The following is a 20,594-nucleotide window of genomic DNA, read 5'->3' as shown; positions in this document are numbered from 1 at the left end:
CACCCCTTCCTGCATATTACCAGATGGCTCCAAAACACCACTTGCTTAATAACACGTAAGCTACTGGCTTCCACAGGCTTAATCAGGGCCCATGGAAGCCATTAATTAATGTATCATTAAGCAGTCTAAACACTTAATTGAGGTCTAAAATGAAATATCTTATTAAAATAAAGCAATACACACCATGAATTGCACCGACTATGTACACTTTTTTATCTAATACCAACTACAAATACTTTATGAAATAATACCAGCTAGATACACTTTAATAACTAATACCATCTAAGCACAAGCTCCCTCATTCCCAAAGAATGCCCTCAGGAACAACTCTGAACTCTTTGAGTCTGGAGACTTTGGATGTATGAAGCCAACTGGGTTTCTCTAGATTACCTCCAAAAAGGGAAGAAATGCTGAGTGAAAAAATGAGGATCACATCTCGTCAATTCCATATTTGTGGAGTCCATATTTGTCAATTCCCCTCAACACTTAGATAAAACTCAGAAGGCCATACAGAATATCTGTCTCTTTATTCATTTTCATGCTACCGTCAATGTGGTTGGAAAGGAGGATGCAGGGCCATAAGTTTGTGACTTTTCTCTCCACCCATGTATCAGTTAGTAAAGCTGACTTATTATACAAATGGGAATAGCTTCACAAAGAAAAGTTCCTGGTATTTTCCTTAATTAAACTCTAAACTGAAATAGCTTATGAAAATAAAGCTATGCACAACATGCATTGTAACTAACACCAACTATATACACTTTGGGTGCATCTACATATCAATGTATGGTGGCTTTGCTATGGCATCATGCTTTAGTACTTCGTTTTGGAAATACTAAAGCACAGTGCAGTAAAGGGGGTTAATGCATCATGTACATGGAGCACAGTTAGGTTTCGCCGCTACATTGCTGTAGTAGCATGCTGTAACTGGGGATTGTGCCACTATGGCGATGTAGCTGGTGATCATGTGTGATTGCTACATCATTGTAGTGCACCATATGGTGATGTAGCACATTACCATAAGGGAGACACAGCCTTTATTAACTAATACCAACTATATACATTTTAATACAGGACATTATAAAAAGAAGTTTATGAAACTGAATGCTCTGATGCTGAGGTACCCCTCACATGCTTGGCAGTGGACTTCTGGTCCACTTCCGGGTTCATCAGAGAGGTACGCAGGAGGACCCAGCCTCCCTCCACCTCCCAGCTTGGCAATCAGCAACAGGGGGACCCTGGGTGCCCCCCCAGGCCCAGGAGGCACCAGTTGCCAAGCTGGGGAAGGCATGGGGGGGCCCTCCTGCATGCTCCTCAGCAGAACTGGAAGTGGACTGGAAGTGCTTCTGGTCCATTTCTGGGTCCACTGCCAAGTGTGCTGGGGACTGCCCTGTGTTCCTGTGGGATGCTCCATCTGCCCCAGTACCGCAGCATTGACTAGCCGCCTGGTACCTTGAGGTATGTAGTAAAAACATTTAAAGCTATGTCTATATCCGAATCTCCAAATCTTTCTGAATCTCTCCAAATTGATTTGGAGGGTTCCAATTTGATTTGGAGAGATTAAAGTGTCTCCTGATTCAATTCAGATTCAGCCACTGAATTGGGCCGAATCTCCACCAAATCAAATCAGTGACTGAAGCTTTGCGTAGCCCTGCTGCATATTCCAGATGTCATTTATTAGGGACAGAATGTGCATTTTGCAGGTGACAGTTGGGCTCTGGGAATGGCGAGAGATACACAGGTGAAGGCCCACCACACCCCTGCACCCTGAAGTCCCCCAGTGACACCCAGCAACCACGAAGGACCCCCACCCGACACCCAGCAGAGCTGGATGTAAGCGGGGCCCATGGTGGGAAGGACTAGCCAGCTGTGGGGAGACAGCTGAGAGGAGCCAAGGAGGGTCTTGCCCTGCCCCAGCTCCTACTTGGCCCAGCCCCCCAGGGAACCATGCAAACAGGATGCACAAACAGGTACGCTTGTGATGATGTGGCTTGCAAAGCTAACCAAACTCTGGCATGCATCCACCAATGCATCTCAAGCAAAACCAGGGAAATCACTCTTCCACTTTACTCAGCCCTGGTGAGACCACAGCTGGAGTACAGCATCTAGTATTGGACCCCTGTTTCAGGAAGGATGTGTAGAAGCTTAAGAAAGTCCAGAGGAGAACCACTCATATGGTCCAAGGCCTAGAGGGAAGGCCATATGAGGAGAGGCTGAAGGACTTGGGACTCTTCAGTCTGGAGAAGAGAAGGCTCAGGGGGGACTTGGTGGTAGCCTACAATTACATATCAGGACCTGGGAGAACAGCTGTATACCAGAGCTGCACAAGGGATAACAAGGTCTTATGGCCATAAACTCCAGGAAGACCGATTTAAACTGACTATAAGAAAAAATTTCTTCATGGTGCGTGTGTCCAGGGTCTGGAACAAACTCCCCCCCAGAGGTGGTGTAAGCACTTACTCTGGATTCCTTCAAAAAACAGGTGGATATATTTTTTGCTGGGACCACTTGATCCCAACTGACTTCCCACCTATGGCAGGAGGGCTGGACCCGGTGATCTCTTGAGGTCCCTTCTAGCCCCAAATGCCTATGAAATCTATGAGCAACATTGGGCAGCATTCCTTGGAGCACATTGAGGAAAGCCTTGTACATGTACATGGCATTGTCAGACAAGAATGCTGAGATCTTGTTAGTCCATGCCATAGCTGACAACTACCATCACAATAGGTTGAGACAAGGTAGAAGAATATAAGGTGGACTGGATCAGTGTGAAACACAGGCAGGTTCTGGTCTGTTCATTGTTCATTTCCTTGGTACAAATAAAATGTTCAGCATGTGGCTTCACCAGCCACAATGTGGAAAGAATGACACTCTGCCAAGGCAGCCTTTGTAGATTATACATGCAAAGCAATCACTGCAGGGAGACAGTCTTGGTGAAGCTTCTTGGCACATGGAAAACTGCCAGCATTTGGCATGTTTTGATTCAGGTGGTCCCTTAACTTTGGGTGACCAAGTTTCTTCACCCAAATGTTCACTGCTGTGAAAGCCCCTCGAGGGAAAATGTCACTTCTCACCTTGCCAAGCTGCTTTCTGTGGTTCTTTTAAAGACGGGGGACATATTCACTTGTTTCTTGCTCTGACCTTCAGCCTCTGCAACAGCTTTCCTCTTCATGTGTGCCTCAGACTCCAAGTGCCAGTCTGCACTGGTTTTCCTGGGCACACCAGGGCACAGTGAGATTGACATCCCTAGATTCCAATGAAGAGTCTGCATCCATCTGCAGGCAAGGTCCCTGCAGGATACGGTCTTGCCTGGTCCAGTGCTTAAAAGGGATTTGGCCATCTTGGAAGATTTCTTAGAGCTCATCCTGGCTCTTCCTCAGGCTGCAGCATACACACGTCAGGAGCATGCCTGTGGGTGCTTTAAAAACCGGCAACAAAACTCTCCTGCTTCTCTGGCTGGGCCTGGACTGGCTCCTGGACTGAGTCTACATCAGCAGCTAAGCCTCTGTTTTGCTCCTTCTATCCTCTCTTCCCTACCCCTGTGCTTTAGAACACATGGGCTTTCTGCCCTTTTCTGTTCTTGCAGCTTGCTTTTGCCTTTTTCCCCTACTCAGTAATTTTACACTTTTTCAGAGTCTGTGCTTTTTCATAAAGACCATCTAAAATCACTGTTTCAACAAAAAACACAAAATTGCAATTTTGGGAGGTCCCTAATAATAATAAGCTGTGATTAGCTGATTCTTGTCCATAATCTTACACACTGGCACTTCTCACAATTTCATTACCTGTCTTCCTATACTGTGGGTGTTCCCAATCCATACTACAAAACTGCCTGCCTAACTGGCACAAACTGGTGGCTTCCTTAGGAATATCAGCAGAAAGGCTATTGGTTGCTGGAGCAAGAAGACCCACCGGTGGAGCTGGTCCTTTTGGGTCAGGTTAAGTCACTGTGATGCATGATGTATAGAGTCTGCAATGAAACTATGCATGCTCTATCTCTACTGTGCATAAACAGACAACTTTAGTGTACATGTATATATCAGTATGGGACCTTTTATGAGCTTTACAAATTCACAAGAAAACTAAAACAAGTGGTCTGGGATGCTTAGATAGAATTCCCCCAGCTCTATTTGAAGTCATACTTTGATGACTTCCTTTGTTGCATTTTGTATCTAAGTATCTGAACTTTAAAAGTGCCCAGCTGTAAGTTCTACACACAGTATTCTACTAAATTGTTGCCAGTGAATAACATTTACGAGGAAATATTTGAAATATGTTGCACAATATTGTGATGCATGCTGTTCTTAAAGCTTGTCAAAATATCTGCTGCAAACTCCCTATGTGGCCACTCAGGGCTAGATCCAACATTACTTACAGCTGTCACCTTGCAGCAATCAATATTGCAACTCCTAACCTAGCTCTCAGAATGGAATCCTCAGCCATGGATTCCAAATATCTTGTCATCATGTCAGATTTACTATGCTAAAGCAGTGATATGCTTGAACATGCTTAACTGCTCTACATATACTAGCTGAACAAACTGGAATCAGAATAGCCACCTTTGTGAGGTACAGTGCTGAGGCCAATGAGCTCATATGCATGGCCATGTGATCATGACTACCTTGCTTCCAGTTCAGGAGAAAGTACATGGACCACTGCAGTCTAACTATGCTGCTTTTTACAAGTATTTGTAACATAAGTATACTCTAAGCTCCCTATACAATGCATGGGGAGTGTTAGAAAAAAGAGTTGAGTCTACTGCAAGGAGTATGTTAAGTGGAAAGCCACCTGTAACAGGAAACCACTTCTCGGCCCCTATTACGAGCAGGACTCTGGCGCAGCTGGGTTCACTGCTCCACTTACCTGGGAGCTGCGCTGGACCCCCACCATCACTGGTGAACTCACCTGGGTGCAGCTGGGAGCCAGGCCTTTCACTAGGGACAAGCAGGCTCCTGGGGTCATGCTGGCTTTCTGCCACTGTCAGCCAGCATGCCCAGGAGTAAATACAGAAGTGTTAGAAAGTCCTGGCTCCCAGCAATCTCCTGCTGTTGTCACCCATATGGCCAGGGAGTCAGATGCAATAGGCCCCTGAGAGGCCCTGCAGGTTCAAATATGAGAGAGCTCAAGTTTATCACCCCCAGAGAGGGGAGTACACATCTCCAGGAAGAGAGCAGTGCCTGTCTATGCAGAAGCACAGAGAATGACCAGGAGGGATACAAACCTGGGTCTTAGCCCAGGGCAAACTTCACGATTGGAACAAGCCAGTGAAGGGGAACCAACAGAGAAGAGCTGGCCACAACCCATCACTGTTGGGCTTGAGACACAGGTAAAACTCTGCATGCGCGGAGTGGCTACAAGGCTTCTCTAAGAGACCTGTGTTCTGAACTGACGGGCTGGCAATGGTGATACTGGCCAGAAGGATGCCATTAGGGAGGCAGCAAATTTGATACGGCTGAGGATGAGAGACAAAACTGATAAATCTTAAAAAGGAGACTAAGTTGATTAAGAAAGGAGCCCTAAATCAAGGATGCCTAGGGGCTAAGTGATTGAAGTAGGACTCTTGTGATGAGCAACCCTAAACAGAGACTCCTTTTCTGAGGTCTTTTCATTTCTGAATGAGAGTGATTGCGACAGGAAAGTATTTTTATCTACATTTTGCAGATCGAAAACTGGAGCAAAGAAATATTTAACATTCATAGTTATAAAAGGACTTGTAAAATTTAGGAAGTTTCTAGACACCTAGACTCAGAAATGGGATCCTCAGAACCTCTGCTTAACTCCTTAGCTGCCTAAATCTGCCTGTTTTCAACAGTCTGAAGTACTGCTTTTGAGCATGTCAAGAGTGATGGCTAGAAAATGGTATTTAAAATTTTGTTTTGGGGAATTGGTTTGCAGAAAAGTCATAAATTATCATGAGAAGCTTGGATATTTTGGAGATGAGATATATAAATATTGAAAGAGGAATGTCTACAATCAAAATCAATGGCACAACTTTAAAGAGGAAGAGAAGGGTTTGTAGCAAACTGCCTGGGCTTTATTATAAGCAGGGATCCTCATTTTGTCTGATTTAAAAATCCCCAATTTTCAGGTTAAAAAATAACCCCAAATCAAAAGTTTTCCACAGTGAAACATTAAAATGAAACACAAGTAATACATAAATACACATACGCAAATACACATACACATACATGCACACTCACATGCACATATAGATACACACACATATATACACATACATATATACATATATATCCATATACACACATATATACATACATACACATATATATACAGCAGTGTTTCATTTTGATCAGGGAAGATTTGGGGTTAAAAAGTAACCCAAAAATTGGGTATTTTTTTATTATAGAAAAGCAGAACTATCTAGAGGATACTAGAAGGATTCACAGATTCCCCAATGGAGCACTTGCTCTGGGGACTCCCAACCTTACAAATTTTCTAAGCTCAAAACAGGTCCCCGCATGTCTGTCTTTTCTTTAATCCCTCAATTAATTTCTCCTTTCTTTGTACATAGACAAAGTTAGTCAGGGAAACTGAGGCATGTAGCCTTACTATAACATGACCACATTTAAACCAACAATATTATAATGAAACTATAGTTTGTCACAGAAGACAACACATTTTAATTCCTCCCTAATGCAGGACTGAAGAGGAGCATTACATTACTTGCTCTTTCTGACTAATTCTCTGCTTTCTATATATTACACCTCACTTAATTTTTTCTAAGATTGATATGACAGATGCAAGAAACATTGAAGATAAAACTAAATGTTTGTGAAAGGATAGTACAGTGTTTTTCTCTTATGGGAAATACTAATGTGAGTTTATTTATGTATACTGTCCGAAAAAAATTGTGGCTGGCCAGATTTGACGTTTGACCTGAATTCTTCCTTTAAGCATATAGTGCCAATTTACATACCTACATATTTACATACCTACATATCTCTCTTGGATGTCTCTTTCATTTCAGTGGGGTTATTCATAATGCTTAAACTTAATGCAAATCTTTGCCAGATCAGAGCTTTATTCTGCAAGTAACTGTAGCCAGCTGCACATTATGAATCAGAACTCTTGGGAACACCTACACATGCTATTAGCATGCAGCAATAAACTCCGGCACATATCCTGGGAGTGCTGTTTGAACGTGTGCCCAGGACTGCAGCATGTTGAGCCAGGCCAAACCACCCCCAGATCGAAGGGACCCTGGGGAGTCAGCCTACCAGCCCAGGACTGCACTGACTCGGCTCAGCTTGCTGTGGAGGGGCTGGTTGGGGCATGAAGGCACTTCAGTGTAGGGCTAGCCAGCAGGCAGCCACACTGAAGTATTCTCATACCTCAGCCAGCCGTGTTACAATTTACACATGTGCTGCTGCAGCATAAAAATTTTTGCAGCATAATAGGACTTGTATTTACAAGTACTATCCAGATGTGAAGATAATTAGTTTTCTGCAGCCTAATAGGGCAATATGCAAGATGCTTACTGCAGAAGTAATTAGTCTACTTTGCAGTAAACATCTCATGTAGATGCACCCTTTAACATCTAAAAGTAACATCTAGCAAGAAAAGTTATTTATGAGTGCATCTTACAAATACCCTGACAAGAAATAGGAAAAAAATAATAGAAAAAGTGTAGGAGTTGTAATAAAATATTTGGTTACATATATAAATTGTTTCATAGATTTCATAGACATCTGGGCTGGAAGAGACCCTGGAGAATCATCGAGTCCAGCCCCCTGCCCCAGGGGCAGGAAGTCAGCAGGGATCATAGGATCCCAGCAAGATGAGCTTCCAAATGTGTCTTGAAGACGTTCAAAGTGGGTGCTTGAACCGCCTCCAGCGGCAGTCTATTCCAAACCTTCAGGGCTTGGACAGTAAAGAAGTTCCTCCTTACGTCCAGCCTGAATCAGTCGCGGCAGAGTCTGTGACCACTCGATCTTGTCATCCCATGTCTGGAGACTTCTATCTGGGCAAGCAACCAGCAGCTCCATGCTAAGGTGATCTTGGTACCCAGGTCATTGAAAAACTGGTTCATCCCTGGTACAAGATGGGAAGGAATATTGTGGGTGACAATTTCTTCACAAGGACTAAACTGGCAGAAAGACTGCTACAGCAGGACTTGACCTACATGGGTATGATTTGTAAAATCAAGGTCGATATCCCAAATGAAATGCAAGCAAATTGAAGGGAAACTTTTTCATCCATTTTTGCTTTTGATGGGGAACTCATCTTAGTTTCCTATGTTCCAAAGGAGTCCAAAGTTGTGCTGTTGCTGTCAAGCATGCACCATGACCTGTCAGTGAGTGGAGAGCAATGAAAGCAGGACATCATCCATGACTAAAGTAAAAACAAGGGTGGGGTGGATAACCTTGACCACTTAGTCTATATGATTTTCCGCAGATGGAAAATCAACAGGTGGCCAACGACACTATTTTTTAATATGCTGGATATGGCTGCCAGTGCCAGTCTCGTCATTTGGCTAGGCCACAATGCAAAATGGAAGCAGAGATCATATTTAAGAAGATGGCGCTTTTTTTTGCAGTAGCTTGGAGAACAGTTGATCAATAGACAAATAAAACGAAGAATGATGGATACACGTAATCTAAATCCATGAACTCTAGTATGACTGCCCTAAATTACAAATTGCCACACTGCACCCCAGTAGAACCTTCTGCAAGCATGAGTGGATGTTGTGCTTTTTGTCTTAGGCAGGGGTTGGACTCAATGATCTGTTGAGGTCTCTTCCAACCCTAGCATCTATGAATCTATGACAGATGGCCGCAAAACCTGGAAACAATGCAAAGATTGTAAGCAATTTGTTTGTGTGCACCACAGTATATTACTGCTGCTTTGTGAGGAATGCAATATTTAGTTAAAACAGTTAGGAAAGATTTTTGGAAGTAATTGATAGTTTGAAAACAGTGTGAAATGCAGACTTAGCAAACTGTTCATTCAAGTTTTGAAACTCTAATAAAAGTTTAAATTTGGTTCATAGTTCTAGCAAAATAATATTTTGGGTTCAAATCATCATAAATACTCTTTCAAACAATTTGTATGTTTAATAAATTTTTTTTGGTACATTTATATTGTTGTCACTGGTTCCATTTTGTTCATGTGGCTGAGGTAATAAGTTACTCCATGAGAACAACAACGGTTATGGTTTCATGAGAACAGATGAGGAACTTAATGGATCAAGAGAAAAAAAAAGTCCATAAAAACAAAGATAACAGAAAAAAACAGAAATGATCTGCAACTATTGTGACCTCACAATACCACCAAAACAGAAAATAAAAAAAAAGGACTTCAGTCTTCCAATGCTGATTAAACCTCATCCATAACCACATATTGTACTCACATATAGCAGCACCTACCTGTGGCATGGAACCAAATGAGAATAAGATGTCAAATCTGACCCTGCATACACTACTTGCATTTAATTCTACTCATTTGTGACAGCAGCTCTTAAAAGTAACAAAGACTTATGGGGTGCATCTACACATGCGCTTTAATGTGCAGTAGCTTATTTTTCTGTACATTAAAGCCTCATGTAAAAAAAACATGCAATTACACTAATGAGCAGTAAAATAGGCTACTGCACATTAAGCGTCACTTAATAAGCCTGCACTTTTGGTATTGCACATTAGGGCAGCCTAACGAGCATTTATTTAGTACAGGGGCAAGCAATTATTTTGCCTGGAGAGCCACTTAATGAGTGTTGGTGAGCTGTCAAGGGCCACAAGGGTAGCCCTGCCCCTTGACATGTGCCCTGCTCCCTGGTTGTCATCTTGGGGCTGGAAGTCCTGCCCCCTAACCTATGATCTTTGCCACCAGAAGTTCCTCCCCTTGCTCCCATAAGAATTCCTATTGAGAATGGGTGTTGCCATCTTGGAACCAGAAAAAAACCACAAATTATGTACTAAAAATCAAACACTGACAATAGCATATTTTAATTTTATTTTTAAAATATGTCCTGATTTGTGTATGGTTTTTTTGTGTATATAGAGGTGATTGTATAATAACTCAAACTGAAGTCTTACTCTTGTATATTGTGTTCCAAGCTGATGATGATGAGCCTGGCCAGGTGAGCCCAGAGCAGGTGTGGGGTGCATGGGCTCAGGGCTGTGCAGCACAGGTCTCCGTGGTACTGTGGGGCTGGGGCTGACAGCAGTGGCAGCTAAAAGGAGCCGCTGCCACCTGGGCTGCCTAGAAAGCCAGTCCAACTGTAAAGCCACCCCAGACCTGCTGCATGCCCAGGGGGTGGCAGGATATACCACAGCCAGACTGTGCATGGGCAAGGCAGGTCCAAGGGACCCACTATGGGCCAGAAAAAGACCTGCTGTGGGTTGGATCCTGCCCATGGGCTGTATTTTGGCCACCCCTGATTTAGTACTTCTTATTAGAGGGTGCATCTATACATGCACTTTAATGCACATTACCTTATCGTTATGTGCATTAAAACATCACCAAAAAACTGTCCTCTTTCACTAATATGAATTAAAATAGGCTAATGTGCCTTTTTCTAGTACCACACAATGGGGGTACTAAATTTAATGCGCATTACCAAAACACATTACTGAAAATGTAGATGCGCCTGCAGGTACTCAATTTAATGTTCATTAGGAAAAGCGCATTAATGCACAGGTAGACACACCCAAGGGTAACAAACATAAATCCCTGTGCTGAGAAAGAAAGAGATATCTTATAGAAGGGCTTGGAGAGTTGTCTTGCCCATAATCCATCAAATTTACTATTCTTATATCAGATAGAAATGGCAAACTGTTCTTAGGAATCATTAGACATTGACATAGATAGCTATTATTAATCTGATTCTTGTCCATCAGTTTGCATGTTGCCAGTTAATTCTCTATAGCATTCCTGTAAAATGCTATGGCAGAGGGCAGGGTAGCTTTGTACCTTATAGGTTAAGTAGATCAGACCTGTATATCATAAGCTTTCATGAACCCCAGCTTAAATGCTAATATATCAAAATGATAAAATAGTCCATGCATTTCGCAGCACTGTAAATGGTTACACACCAGAGAATGAGGTAACACTGAGTCTGCCATAAGTGACTGGTATCATACAGACAGTGTACTGATTTAGATAAGATGATCTAATATTGTGATAGTCTTCATGCCTGAGCTTTCCTCAGGAAATTGAGTAATGATGGACTGTGACTTTGTGGTACGTTAATGATAATGAAGGACAAATTATTGTTCAGGTTTTATGGTGGAGTTCTGAAGCAATGGGTTTATTTCCTAAGATGACTAGTAATGATACTGTAAATATATATTCTAATATCTAGGTTACTGTGGATTGTTATTGGATTAGGTTAGGCACTGGGAAAGTATATAAATTCTCCATATCTACAAGTACAGCACATAAATAGACTATCTTCAGCATCTTGTTTATTCTGCCAAGATGCAAATTGACTAACTCATCCTGAAATTCTTTTTGTTTTTAATGTCATTGATACTTGAGCAGAAAAATATAGCACTTTCTTTTTGATGTGGTCCATGCTAGCAAGATTTACACTATGGTTAATAAGCACCCATGCCCATGCCCAAAGTTTTGGATGGCTGTCCCTTTAACATTTAACTGAAGCCTTCCCTATTTTTTTAAGTATAAGAAAACATTTTTAAAAATAGGTTTTCATTTATTTATTTTTAAAGAAGGCAGAGTCCAATTTGGTGTCTGGTGTAATTTCCCTAAAATCAATCTGAAGTTACAGCATGTGATGAAGTGAACTTGGGTTCCCAGAAGCTTGTGCTCTCCATATATATTATATTAATTACTTAGGGTGCATATATACCATCTGCTGACTGACTTCAGACTACAATGGCTAACTACCTCCATTTGAAGTTACACCAGCAATTAACCAATCATGATCTTATAAAGAATCTTGTAATTCAGCAAATAAACAAACTGCCTATATAAATATGCTAATCCAAACCTTGATTGTTAAAATTAATATCTGGAGAGTTCAACTTACTTTGCACAAGTTGATGCAAGTCCAAGAGGTCACTCAAGATAAGGATAACTGCACAGGCTTGAAAGAGGAGTCCCATACTTGGAAATATACACTAGTCTGACAAATGCTCAGATTGCCACTGGAAGACTTCATAACATTTCTTCATGAGTAATCTTAACCTCAGCATGTTACCATGTTATTGCGTTATACCAGAGACTGGAAGTAACTAAAGGAAATGACAAGAGGAAATAAAAATTAGCATGCATACATGCTACTAAAGGAAAGCAGCACTATTGTCTGCATACATTATTACTACTATAAATAAAAATAAAAAAATCTGAAATAGATATCTATCTGTCTATTGTATAGTGTATATGGTATAGCACATCATATATATATGTGTGTGTGTGTGTATATATATATATATATATATTTTAATTTCCCTGTATAAATATAAATAAATAATTAGAGAGATATGATATAGGGAGAGTGATATATATATGATGTGCTATACCATATACACTATACTATAGATAGATAGATAGATAGATCTCCCTCCCTATAGCACTCTTCCTTGCCTTAGTAATATAGATCTTGACATGACAATATTTTGCCTTTCTGTCTTTACTTGTCATACTTTCAGATTATATGTACATGTACATATGTGTGGGAATATGTATACACAGAGTTTTTACACACCATTTCCCAGAGGTCCAACACGGGGGGATCTCACACCCAGATTCTATTTCACTGCTGAAGCCACTTGAAGCACCTAGGTCTCCTGTTCTCTCAATGAGGAGCCCAGTGTGTCTGTTAGATGGTGGTTCTGTTCCTGCTCTCTTACTGGGGCAAACTTTTGGGCAGCCTGACATGTTTTCATGATCAGCAGGGATCCTGGTTTTCCCTGATAAAAAAAATCCCTGATTTTTGGGTTAAAAAAATAACCCCAAATTCACATTTTTCTGTGATCAAAATAAAACAGCACTACATACATTACATTCATGTATGTATATATACACACACATATGTATGTATATGTACACATACACACACGTATTTATGTATTACTGGTGTTTCAGTTTAATCATGGAAAAATATGCATTTTAGGTTACTTTTTAAATCTGAAAACTGGTTTTTCAAGTTTTTTTATCGGAGAAAACCGGCATCCCTGATGATCAGAGAGACATAGTAGGCTGTTAGTCTGCAGCCAACTAGAATGCAGAGTAGAGCTATATTTCATAGACTAACCAAAGCAGGTAGGTATATGGGTAGGTAGCACAAGCTTCTGTGGGCTGAAGCTCACCTCATTTACTGCTGTGATGTGTGAGTGTGTGTGTGTGTGTGTGTGTTTGTACACACATATAAACACACTTGGATTAGTTTATAAGGTCCAAATCTACCCTGCTTTTTGCTTCCATGAAGTCAGGATCTAACCTGATCTGTCTTATTCAGAGAGGAAGCAGCCTGTTGGGATCCAGTTCACCGACAGACGATATTCATCAATATACTTAACTGACAGGCAGCAGCACTGTCTTCAACATAAAGTAAAAGGGAGGTGGGCAAAGGTTGGTAATTATGATAATATCCATCTCTTGGCCAATAGTCTATGAAGTGGGAGAAATGGGTGAGTACATGGTTTTGAACTGAAGAGTTTTTTAATAATACCTGCAACTTCCCACAACAGTGCCTTAAACAGGTTACAAGTTTGGTTGGGCTGAGACTATTCTCCACCCTTCCTGTTGAGCTGGAATAGTGGGTGAGAAAGAGAACATGAGTCACAAAGTGAGAGGGTTCAATTAAAGGAGTGTGAAACTAGGTCTGAGGTACACCGCTGGGAGAAGGAAGTTCTGGGTTCTTTCCCAGGCTTCCCAGGTTTATTTCTGCTTTTTAGCCAGAAATGCATAAAAAATCCAGTGAGCATGTAAGAGGAAGTGTATCTATTTAGGCCTGAAAATGGTGGACTGTGGTTTCTGCTCTCATTGCTAGATGCCCATTTCATTCAACACAAAATGCACAGCCATGGCAGCGAGGACTAGGAGTCCCTTCTCCCAGCTGAGTACCCCGTTTTTCTTGGTTTGGCCACCTTCTTTACAATATCCATTATATCAGGGGTGGGCAATTATTTTGGGCAGAGGGCTGCTTACTGAGTTTTGGCAAGCCATCGAGGGCAGCATGACAGGCAGCCCAGGGCAGATTAATATTAATTTTCTAAATTTTTGGGGGGCCCTGCAGGCCAGATAGAATGGTTTGGTGGGCTGTATCCAGCCCGTGGGCCGCGTTTTGCCCACCCCTGCATTATATACAGGCGTATCCATTGTCAAGGTAGACTTATTCAACTGTCAGTGACTCTTGACAGTCTGCTCATCCAACTCAAACATGGCTATATGACACACCCACACACATACACATGCACACTTGGGTCACTTGTTCCTGACTTACAAAAAATGTCTCTGTAGAAAAGTTAACCTTTTGAGGTCAAGTAAAAAGTTCCACAAGATTAAAAAGATAATTTGATATGCACATAATATTTCATAACCACAGTGAAAAATGTTCCCATTTGTCCACAATCACCATTCTAGAAATAGACTGTCTCAGTAAACTAGTGAGAGTATTGGTAGCACAATTCTCTGATATGCTGGGGTAGAACACCTGCCATTACAGTCCCAGATAAGATGGGGGGTAGGGGAGACAAAGAAAATATGTCATGAGATCTCCCTGGATTATAATTTTAAAGAAACAGTCTGAGAGGTTATGTATTAAATCAGGAACACTGATTCAAACCAAGTTTTAGACTTAGAGAGCAGACAGCCCATTTTAATTGCCATTTCTTCTTGAAGGGACTTGCTTCCACCAGGAATCAGAGCCCTTTTAAAGCCATCAAGGACTTCATTTAAAGTTCATTAACATTAACTGAAAGACTTTCTACTGTTTTTAGTGGGCTTTCAAAAAAGCCCAGAAGGATAGGATCCAGGAAATGATCTCACAAAATGGAAAAGATTACCTTCACAAAGATGCTGCCTTAGCCAGTGGGGAAGACCTAGCCACCCTTCCTGGTAGTTTTGTGACTACCTTTTGTTATTTAATTTTCCCAAATGAATGATCTTCAGTTTATGAATTAAAATGTAAGCTGGGAGCCATGAAGTCTGTTCCACAGCTACTGTATAGCTCCAAGTGAATCTCAGTTAAGCTCAGGTTCTCTCAGGGCTTTTTTGTGTTTGTGGAAGTATAAATGATTAATTGAGTTTCAGACCCTGGGTCTTAGCTCCCTGCAGTACCGAGGCCAGAGCAACATTAGTATGGACCATTTCAGGGTTCATATCCAGATGGACATTGAGATGTGTGGCCTGAGTAGTGGGTATTTATACTTACATGACACTGGTCCAGCCTTAGTCAGGGCCAAAGGAAGCAAACAACAAGAGACTTAATATTTAACCATGGATATTGAAGGGGGGCCAAGTGAGGGAACTGAGCAAGAATCTAGCTTGATAGGTGGCAGCTTCCAATGAAATGCCCAGAGAGTAAAGAGAGTGCCTTCTTTCCCATAAGCCCTGACCCTGATCTTTCTAAAGTCAAAGGTCCATGACCATTTGATTTCAGTATGCCTTGGATCAGGCTCCATAAGTATCTCCTGGCCCTCTGCCAGAAACTGTCTTCTGAGCTCAATATGAGCAGCTCTTAGATGTTAGGCTTGCTTACCTACCTCAGCCTCCAGCAGCTGTGGCTGCTCTCACCAGCTTCCTTCCTCTCCTTTTTATCCCCCTTCCTATTGTCATCTGCAATTCAAAAAGGTTCTTTGATCATCAGATATCTTAGAAAAATGAGTTACCCCTGACAGTTTCCTTGTTCCTTTATCCAGGCATCTAAGAAACAAGTCACATTTTTTTATTGCTAAATGAGGCCATGGAACTGCTGATGAAAATGCAAAAGTAATGTTCAGACTGGTCAATTCATTCATCCAATGAGGATCCCAGTATCTTTATTATAAAAAACCCAACACTATCCATATGCTCAATGTCGGACCAACTAGCAAAAGCCATATTTGCATATTAGGCCTGGTGAATAGACCTGACTCTCAAAGGAGCTCAGTGGAGGTCAAATGGTATCAATATGCACTAGCTGAGTAAGGAATTCAGTTTGTAATATCTTGTAGATATCATGTGCAAAGGGCTTTCTTGTTACCCTGTACAAAGAAGGCACAGCCATAATGCCTTCTCATGTCTGGAACTGTATCTTCAGTAAGGATGAACTTGGCCATTCCCCACCAACTCTGGTGCAGCTAATGCCCTTGGTTGCACTACCTTTGCATTGACTTTATGCTTAGGAAAGTCTAAAACCACAACAGCTCCCAACTCCAACCTGGGTGAGACACAGTGGGTGGTGAAAGGGAAGAAAGGGATTTATCACAGTTGAATTCATAAAGATCAAAACCTGTTGTGGTAACTGTCTCATTCTCTACAAACAGATGGAAGAATACCAGGGAATGTGGTCTATCCCTAGCAAGAGGCAGGACAACTCTGTGAGTTAATACTAGGTCACAGATTTTAATATGAAAAGTGATCTTAGTCTGATTTCTCATTTAATACTGCCCAGAGAATTGTGCCCTATCAATCCTGCACTTGAAGCAAGATGTGGCAGTAATCAAAGACTGATTGGGCATAATGATCAGAATGCTACATTCAGATTCTGCTTCTGGACATGAGGAAGCAGATTTAGATCTATCCAAACATCTGAAATCAGCAGGTTCATGTGCCTTAGGAAGGACTTTGCTCTGAAGTAGAGAGCAAACATTTTCTTGGCAAGAATGCAAGAATGTTATCTCTTTAGCTCTCTGTGTGCCACCAAGCTTTAGCTTTAGTTCATTATCAGTTTTGTATGGTTTATAGCATACAAAATTATCAGTGCAGATCACTGAAAATTTCCTATTGTCTCACAGTCACTTGCATCATTGAGCACCTCTGCTTAGCAGTACGTGACTCTGAAATTATTGAAAACTTTTAACTTTCACTGATTCAGGGGTTTAACATCACCGCTCGTGGGGCTTTCTTAACTACAAACAAAAGCTGAAATGACTAACTCACCTAAGAATCTGCAGCAATGTAGGTCAAATATAATAGCCTGGTTCATGACACTTCACACCACTGTCATGTGAGTGTAAAATGCTACTGTTGTCATTTGGTGGCATCTGTATCTATTTTACATTATCTGCACTAGGTAGGGCAGGGGAGCACCTTAGAGACTAACTAGTTCAGAAAAGCATGAGCTTTCTGAAATTTCTAGGTAACAAACTGCATTCTAAGTCTTCACTAGTGTAAATGACTACTCCAAATGTAAAATAATGATGTTTCAGGCCCCATCTCTCTCTCTATATATATATATAAAAATTAACTATATGCCTGTATGTTTGCTTATAACTCGACAATGGCTGGTCTTATCTACTCTAAATATTCCAAAAGCACAGAATACTACCCAAAGAAAATTATAGGCAGGTTATTTTTCACTTGACCCTTTTTGGGGCTTCCAGGGACTATTTAAGGGAACAGTGCTTTTCACATGGACAGTTATATGTGGCTTGCACCAGAGGTGGTAGTTTAAGAGGATTGTATATACTTGCACCAACAGGAAACACTGAAAACATTGTAGAACTTCTTTGTAAACAATAAAAATTATGCATTTGGATGTCATTTGAAATGTTGCTCCATGTTAAATATTAAATGTTAAATATGTTGTAGTATGTTCTTTAAAAATAAACAATGTTTTACGTAAATATGTTTATGAAGTTCTGTGAAAATACACAAACACTGCAATTAGAAAAATAATGACCTCGGCAAAGAATGAGTCCTTCCTCTAGTACTAATATATTTAAGCAAAACACTGGAAGGATGTAGGTAGTGGGGTTCTGCAGGGTTCAGTCCTTGGACCTGTACTCTTCAATACCTTCATCAGTGTCTTGGATGTGGGTGTGAAGTGTACTCTTTCCAAGTTTGCATACGATACTAAATTGTGGGGTGAAGTGCACACTCTGGAGGGTAGGGATTGATTGCAGGCAGACTTGGACAGGTTAGGAAAGTGGGCAGTACACAATAGGATTCAGTACAACAAGGACAAGTGCAGAGTGCTGCACTTAGGGTGCAAAAATATCCAGCGGCTGGGAAGTGACCCTCTCAGCAGCACAGAAGAGGAAAGGGATCTAGGAGTCATAGTGGACTCCAAGTTCAACGTGAGTCATCAGTGTGATGAAATCATTAGCAAAGCTAACCACACTTTATCATGCATCAGCAGATGCATGACAAATAGAACTAAGGAGGTGATACTTTCCCTCTATGCAGCATTGGTCAGACTGCAGTTGGAGTACAGCATCCAATTTTGGATGGTGTACTTCAAGAAGGATGTTAATTTCATAGATGCTAGGGTCTGAAGGGACCTCAACAGATCATCAAGTCCAGCCCCTTACCTAGCTGTGGTCATTGTGGGACCCCTGGCATGGCTTTACGAGCACTCGTGGTGCTGTGGTGTGGTTCCAGAGGACTGGAAGAGCGCCAATGTGGTTCCCATCTTCAAAAAAGGGAAGAAGGAGGACCCGGGAAACTATAGGCCAGTTAGTTTTACCTCAATCCTGGGCAAGTTTTCTGAGAGAATTATTCTGGCACATGTCCACAAGGGGCCAGCGGGGGAGATTATGCTTAGGGGCAACCAACACGGGTTCATTAGAGGCAGGTCCTGTCAAACAAACCTGGTGGCCTTCTACGACCAGGTCACCAAATCCTTAGCAGTAGTCTTCCTGGACTTTCAGAAGGCCTTCGACACTATCTCTCATCCTGTTCTCATTAAGAAACTGGGGGACGGTGGTGTCGACACCCACACAGTCAAATGGGTCACCAACTGGCTGGAGGGCCGCACCCAGAGAGTGGTGGTGGATGGGTCATTTTCGACCTGGAGGGATGTGGGCAGTGGTGTCCCCCAGGGCTCGGTCCTCAGGCCCGCACTGTTCAACATCTTCATCAGTGACTTGGACGAGGGGGTCAAAAGCATCCTGTTCAAATTTGCTGATGACACTAAGATGCAGGGTGATGTGGGCATGCTAGAAGGGAGGAATAGGCTGCAATCAGACCTAGACAGGTTACTGGGGTGGGCGGAAGAGAGTAGGATGGGATTCAACACGGAAATCCCTAAGATAGCTGAATACTGTCTTTGAGACCTGAGAAATAAATGTTATTTTATTTTATGTTTAGAATTACTATTGCTACTTAGTAATGATTAAAACATATTTTCTTTTCTAGTTCAAACGGTCCTTTGAGTAGAAAAGAAACAGTTCAACTTTGACAAAAGTTTTGATTTGAAATGAAAATAGATGTTGAAATGGTAAAATATCTTGCAAACTGTGAATTCTGAATTTTGACCAGCTCTGTTCCTGATACACAGGCCATCAGTCCTCCATATTTCAAATGCTTGCTTCAAAGAATTTTCAAAGTTTTTCAAAGAAAAGGTTGACAAGTTTTCTTAATGAGGATAAAGCAATGTCTTTGTTTCAGCTCTCCTTCGGCAAAATATACAAGCTATTTTGGGTGCATGTTTTAAAAATATCAGTCTAAAGAAGACACCTCACATCAAACATTTGAGTGATAAGAATTAAAGTTCTACAAAGTTATGTAATGTTGAAGGTAGAGGACTGAAGTAACAAGGGTCCGGGGACAAATTTTAGGGTTTAACATCTTTAGGGGTTTAACATCAACTTCCCAAACCTGGCTAAAGCCCCCAACCAAGAAACCTGGGGAAAAAAAACAATTGGGTGTTCCAGGTAAACTACCATAACTTCCCTCTTGCTGCAGGGTTTATTACAGAGGGAAAGGGAACAGATACTCAACCTTAAAGTAAACCTTAAGTATTAAACATTAACTGAAACCTGAAACAGGTAACAGTCTCAGTCACTGGCAAACCAACCCAGGGGAGCTATCAACTAGCCCGCTCAGTTGGGAAGGGATACCCACCCAGAGCTGTAGTGCAGGGGCTCTAACACCCATGCCAGCCAATCATGGCAAGTTCAGTGTATGGAGGCCCACCCCAGAGGATCCTATTGCTCCTCATTACCAAGGGTTGCCACTCTGCTCTCAGGGCTGTACCACCTACACAAGGCAAAGCAACAAGTGTTTGGCAGGGAAGCTCACACTGGAGTTGCTGCCATCTCACTGCTGAGGATGTCTACTAGGGAATCACTGCTCCGGCCACTGCCACCATGGGTTGGTCTTGCCCCTCTGCCAGCCCTCTTCAACTTGCCTATGTGACCCTAGGTTTTTTAGAACTTGCCCTACCCACCCTACTCAACACCAGGGATTTTCAACTTTTTTTTATCTCCAGCAAGTATCAAGCTTCCTTCTTAACAATGTTTGCCAGCCCAAGAAATTATTTTTTAACTGACAATCTGCAAGTTTTTTACTTTCAGCCAAACTTTTTTAATGATACACATTTTCATATTTTATATAATGTACATATAACTCTTCTGCCTGGCCATGGCCTATTGACAGGCCCCAGTTAGAAAGGCTGGATTCAAATATAGGGCCTTAACATCAACCATAGTAAAACAGTTTGGTTGTCAGTTAAAAGCTTGCATTAA

General features: G+C 41.7%; 1 protein-coding gene across 1 annotated transcript in view; it reads right to left on the bottom strand.

The window, feature by feature from the left end:
* The window catches only part of CRLF2 (cytokine receptor like factor 2), a 36,559-nt gene extending 21,437 nt beyond the window's left edge, over positions 1-15,122 (bottom strand). Inside the window, exons 1-2 of the mRNA XM_090031664.1 lie at positions 14,988-15,122; positions 12,008-12,212 (exon numbers count right to left, since the gene is read on the bottom strand). Coding sequence (XP_089887790.1) covers positions 12,008-12,083 — 76 coding nt within the window. The 5' untranslated portion in view covers positions 12,084-12,212; positions 14,988-15,122. The remainder of the gene's footprint in view (positions 1-12,007; positions 12,213-14,987) is intronic.
* Positions 15,123-20,594: the final 5,472 nt, after the last annotated feature.

This window comes from Crocodylus siamensis, chromosome 1 (genome assembly GCF_052110815.1).
Source record: "Crocodylus siamensis isolate JL-2025a chromosome 1, ASM5211081v1, whole genome shotgun sequence".
NCBI lineage: Eukaryota > Metazoa > Chordata > Crocodylia > Crocodylidae > Crocodylus > Crocodylus siamensis.
The sequence above is the reverse complement of the archived record's forward strand: the minus strand, read 5'-3'. Positions and strand labels throughout refer to the sequence as shown.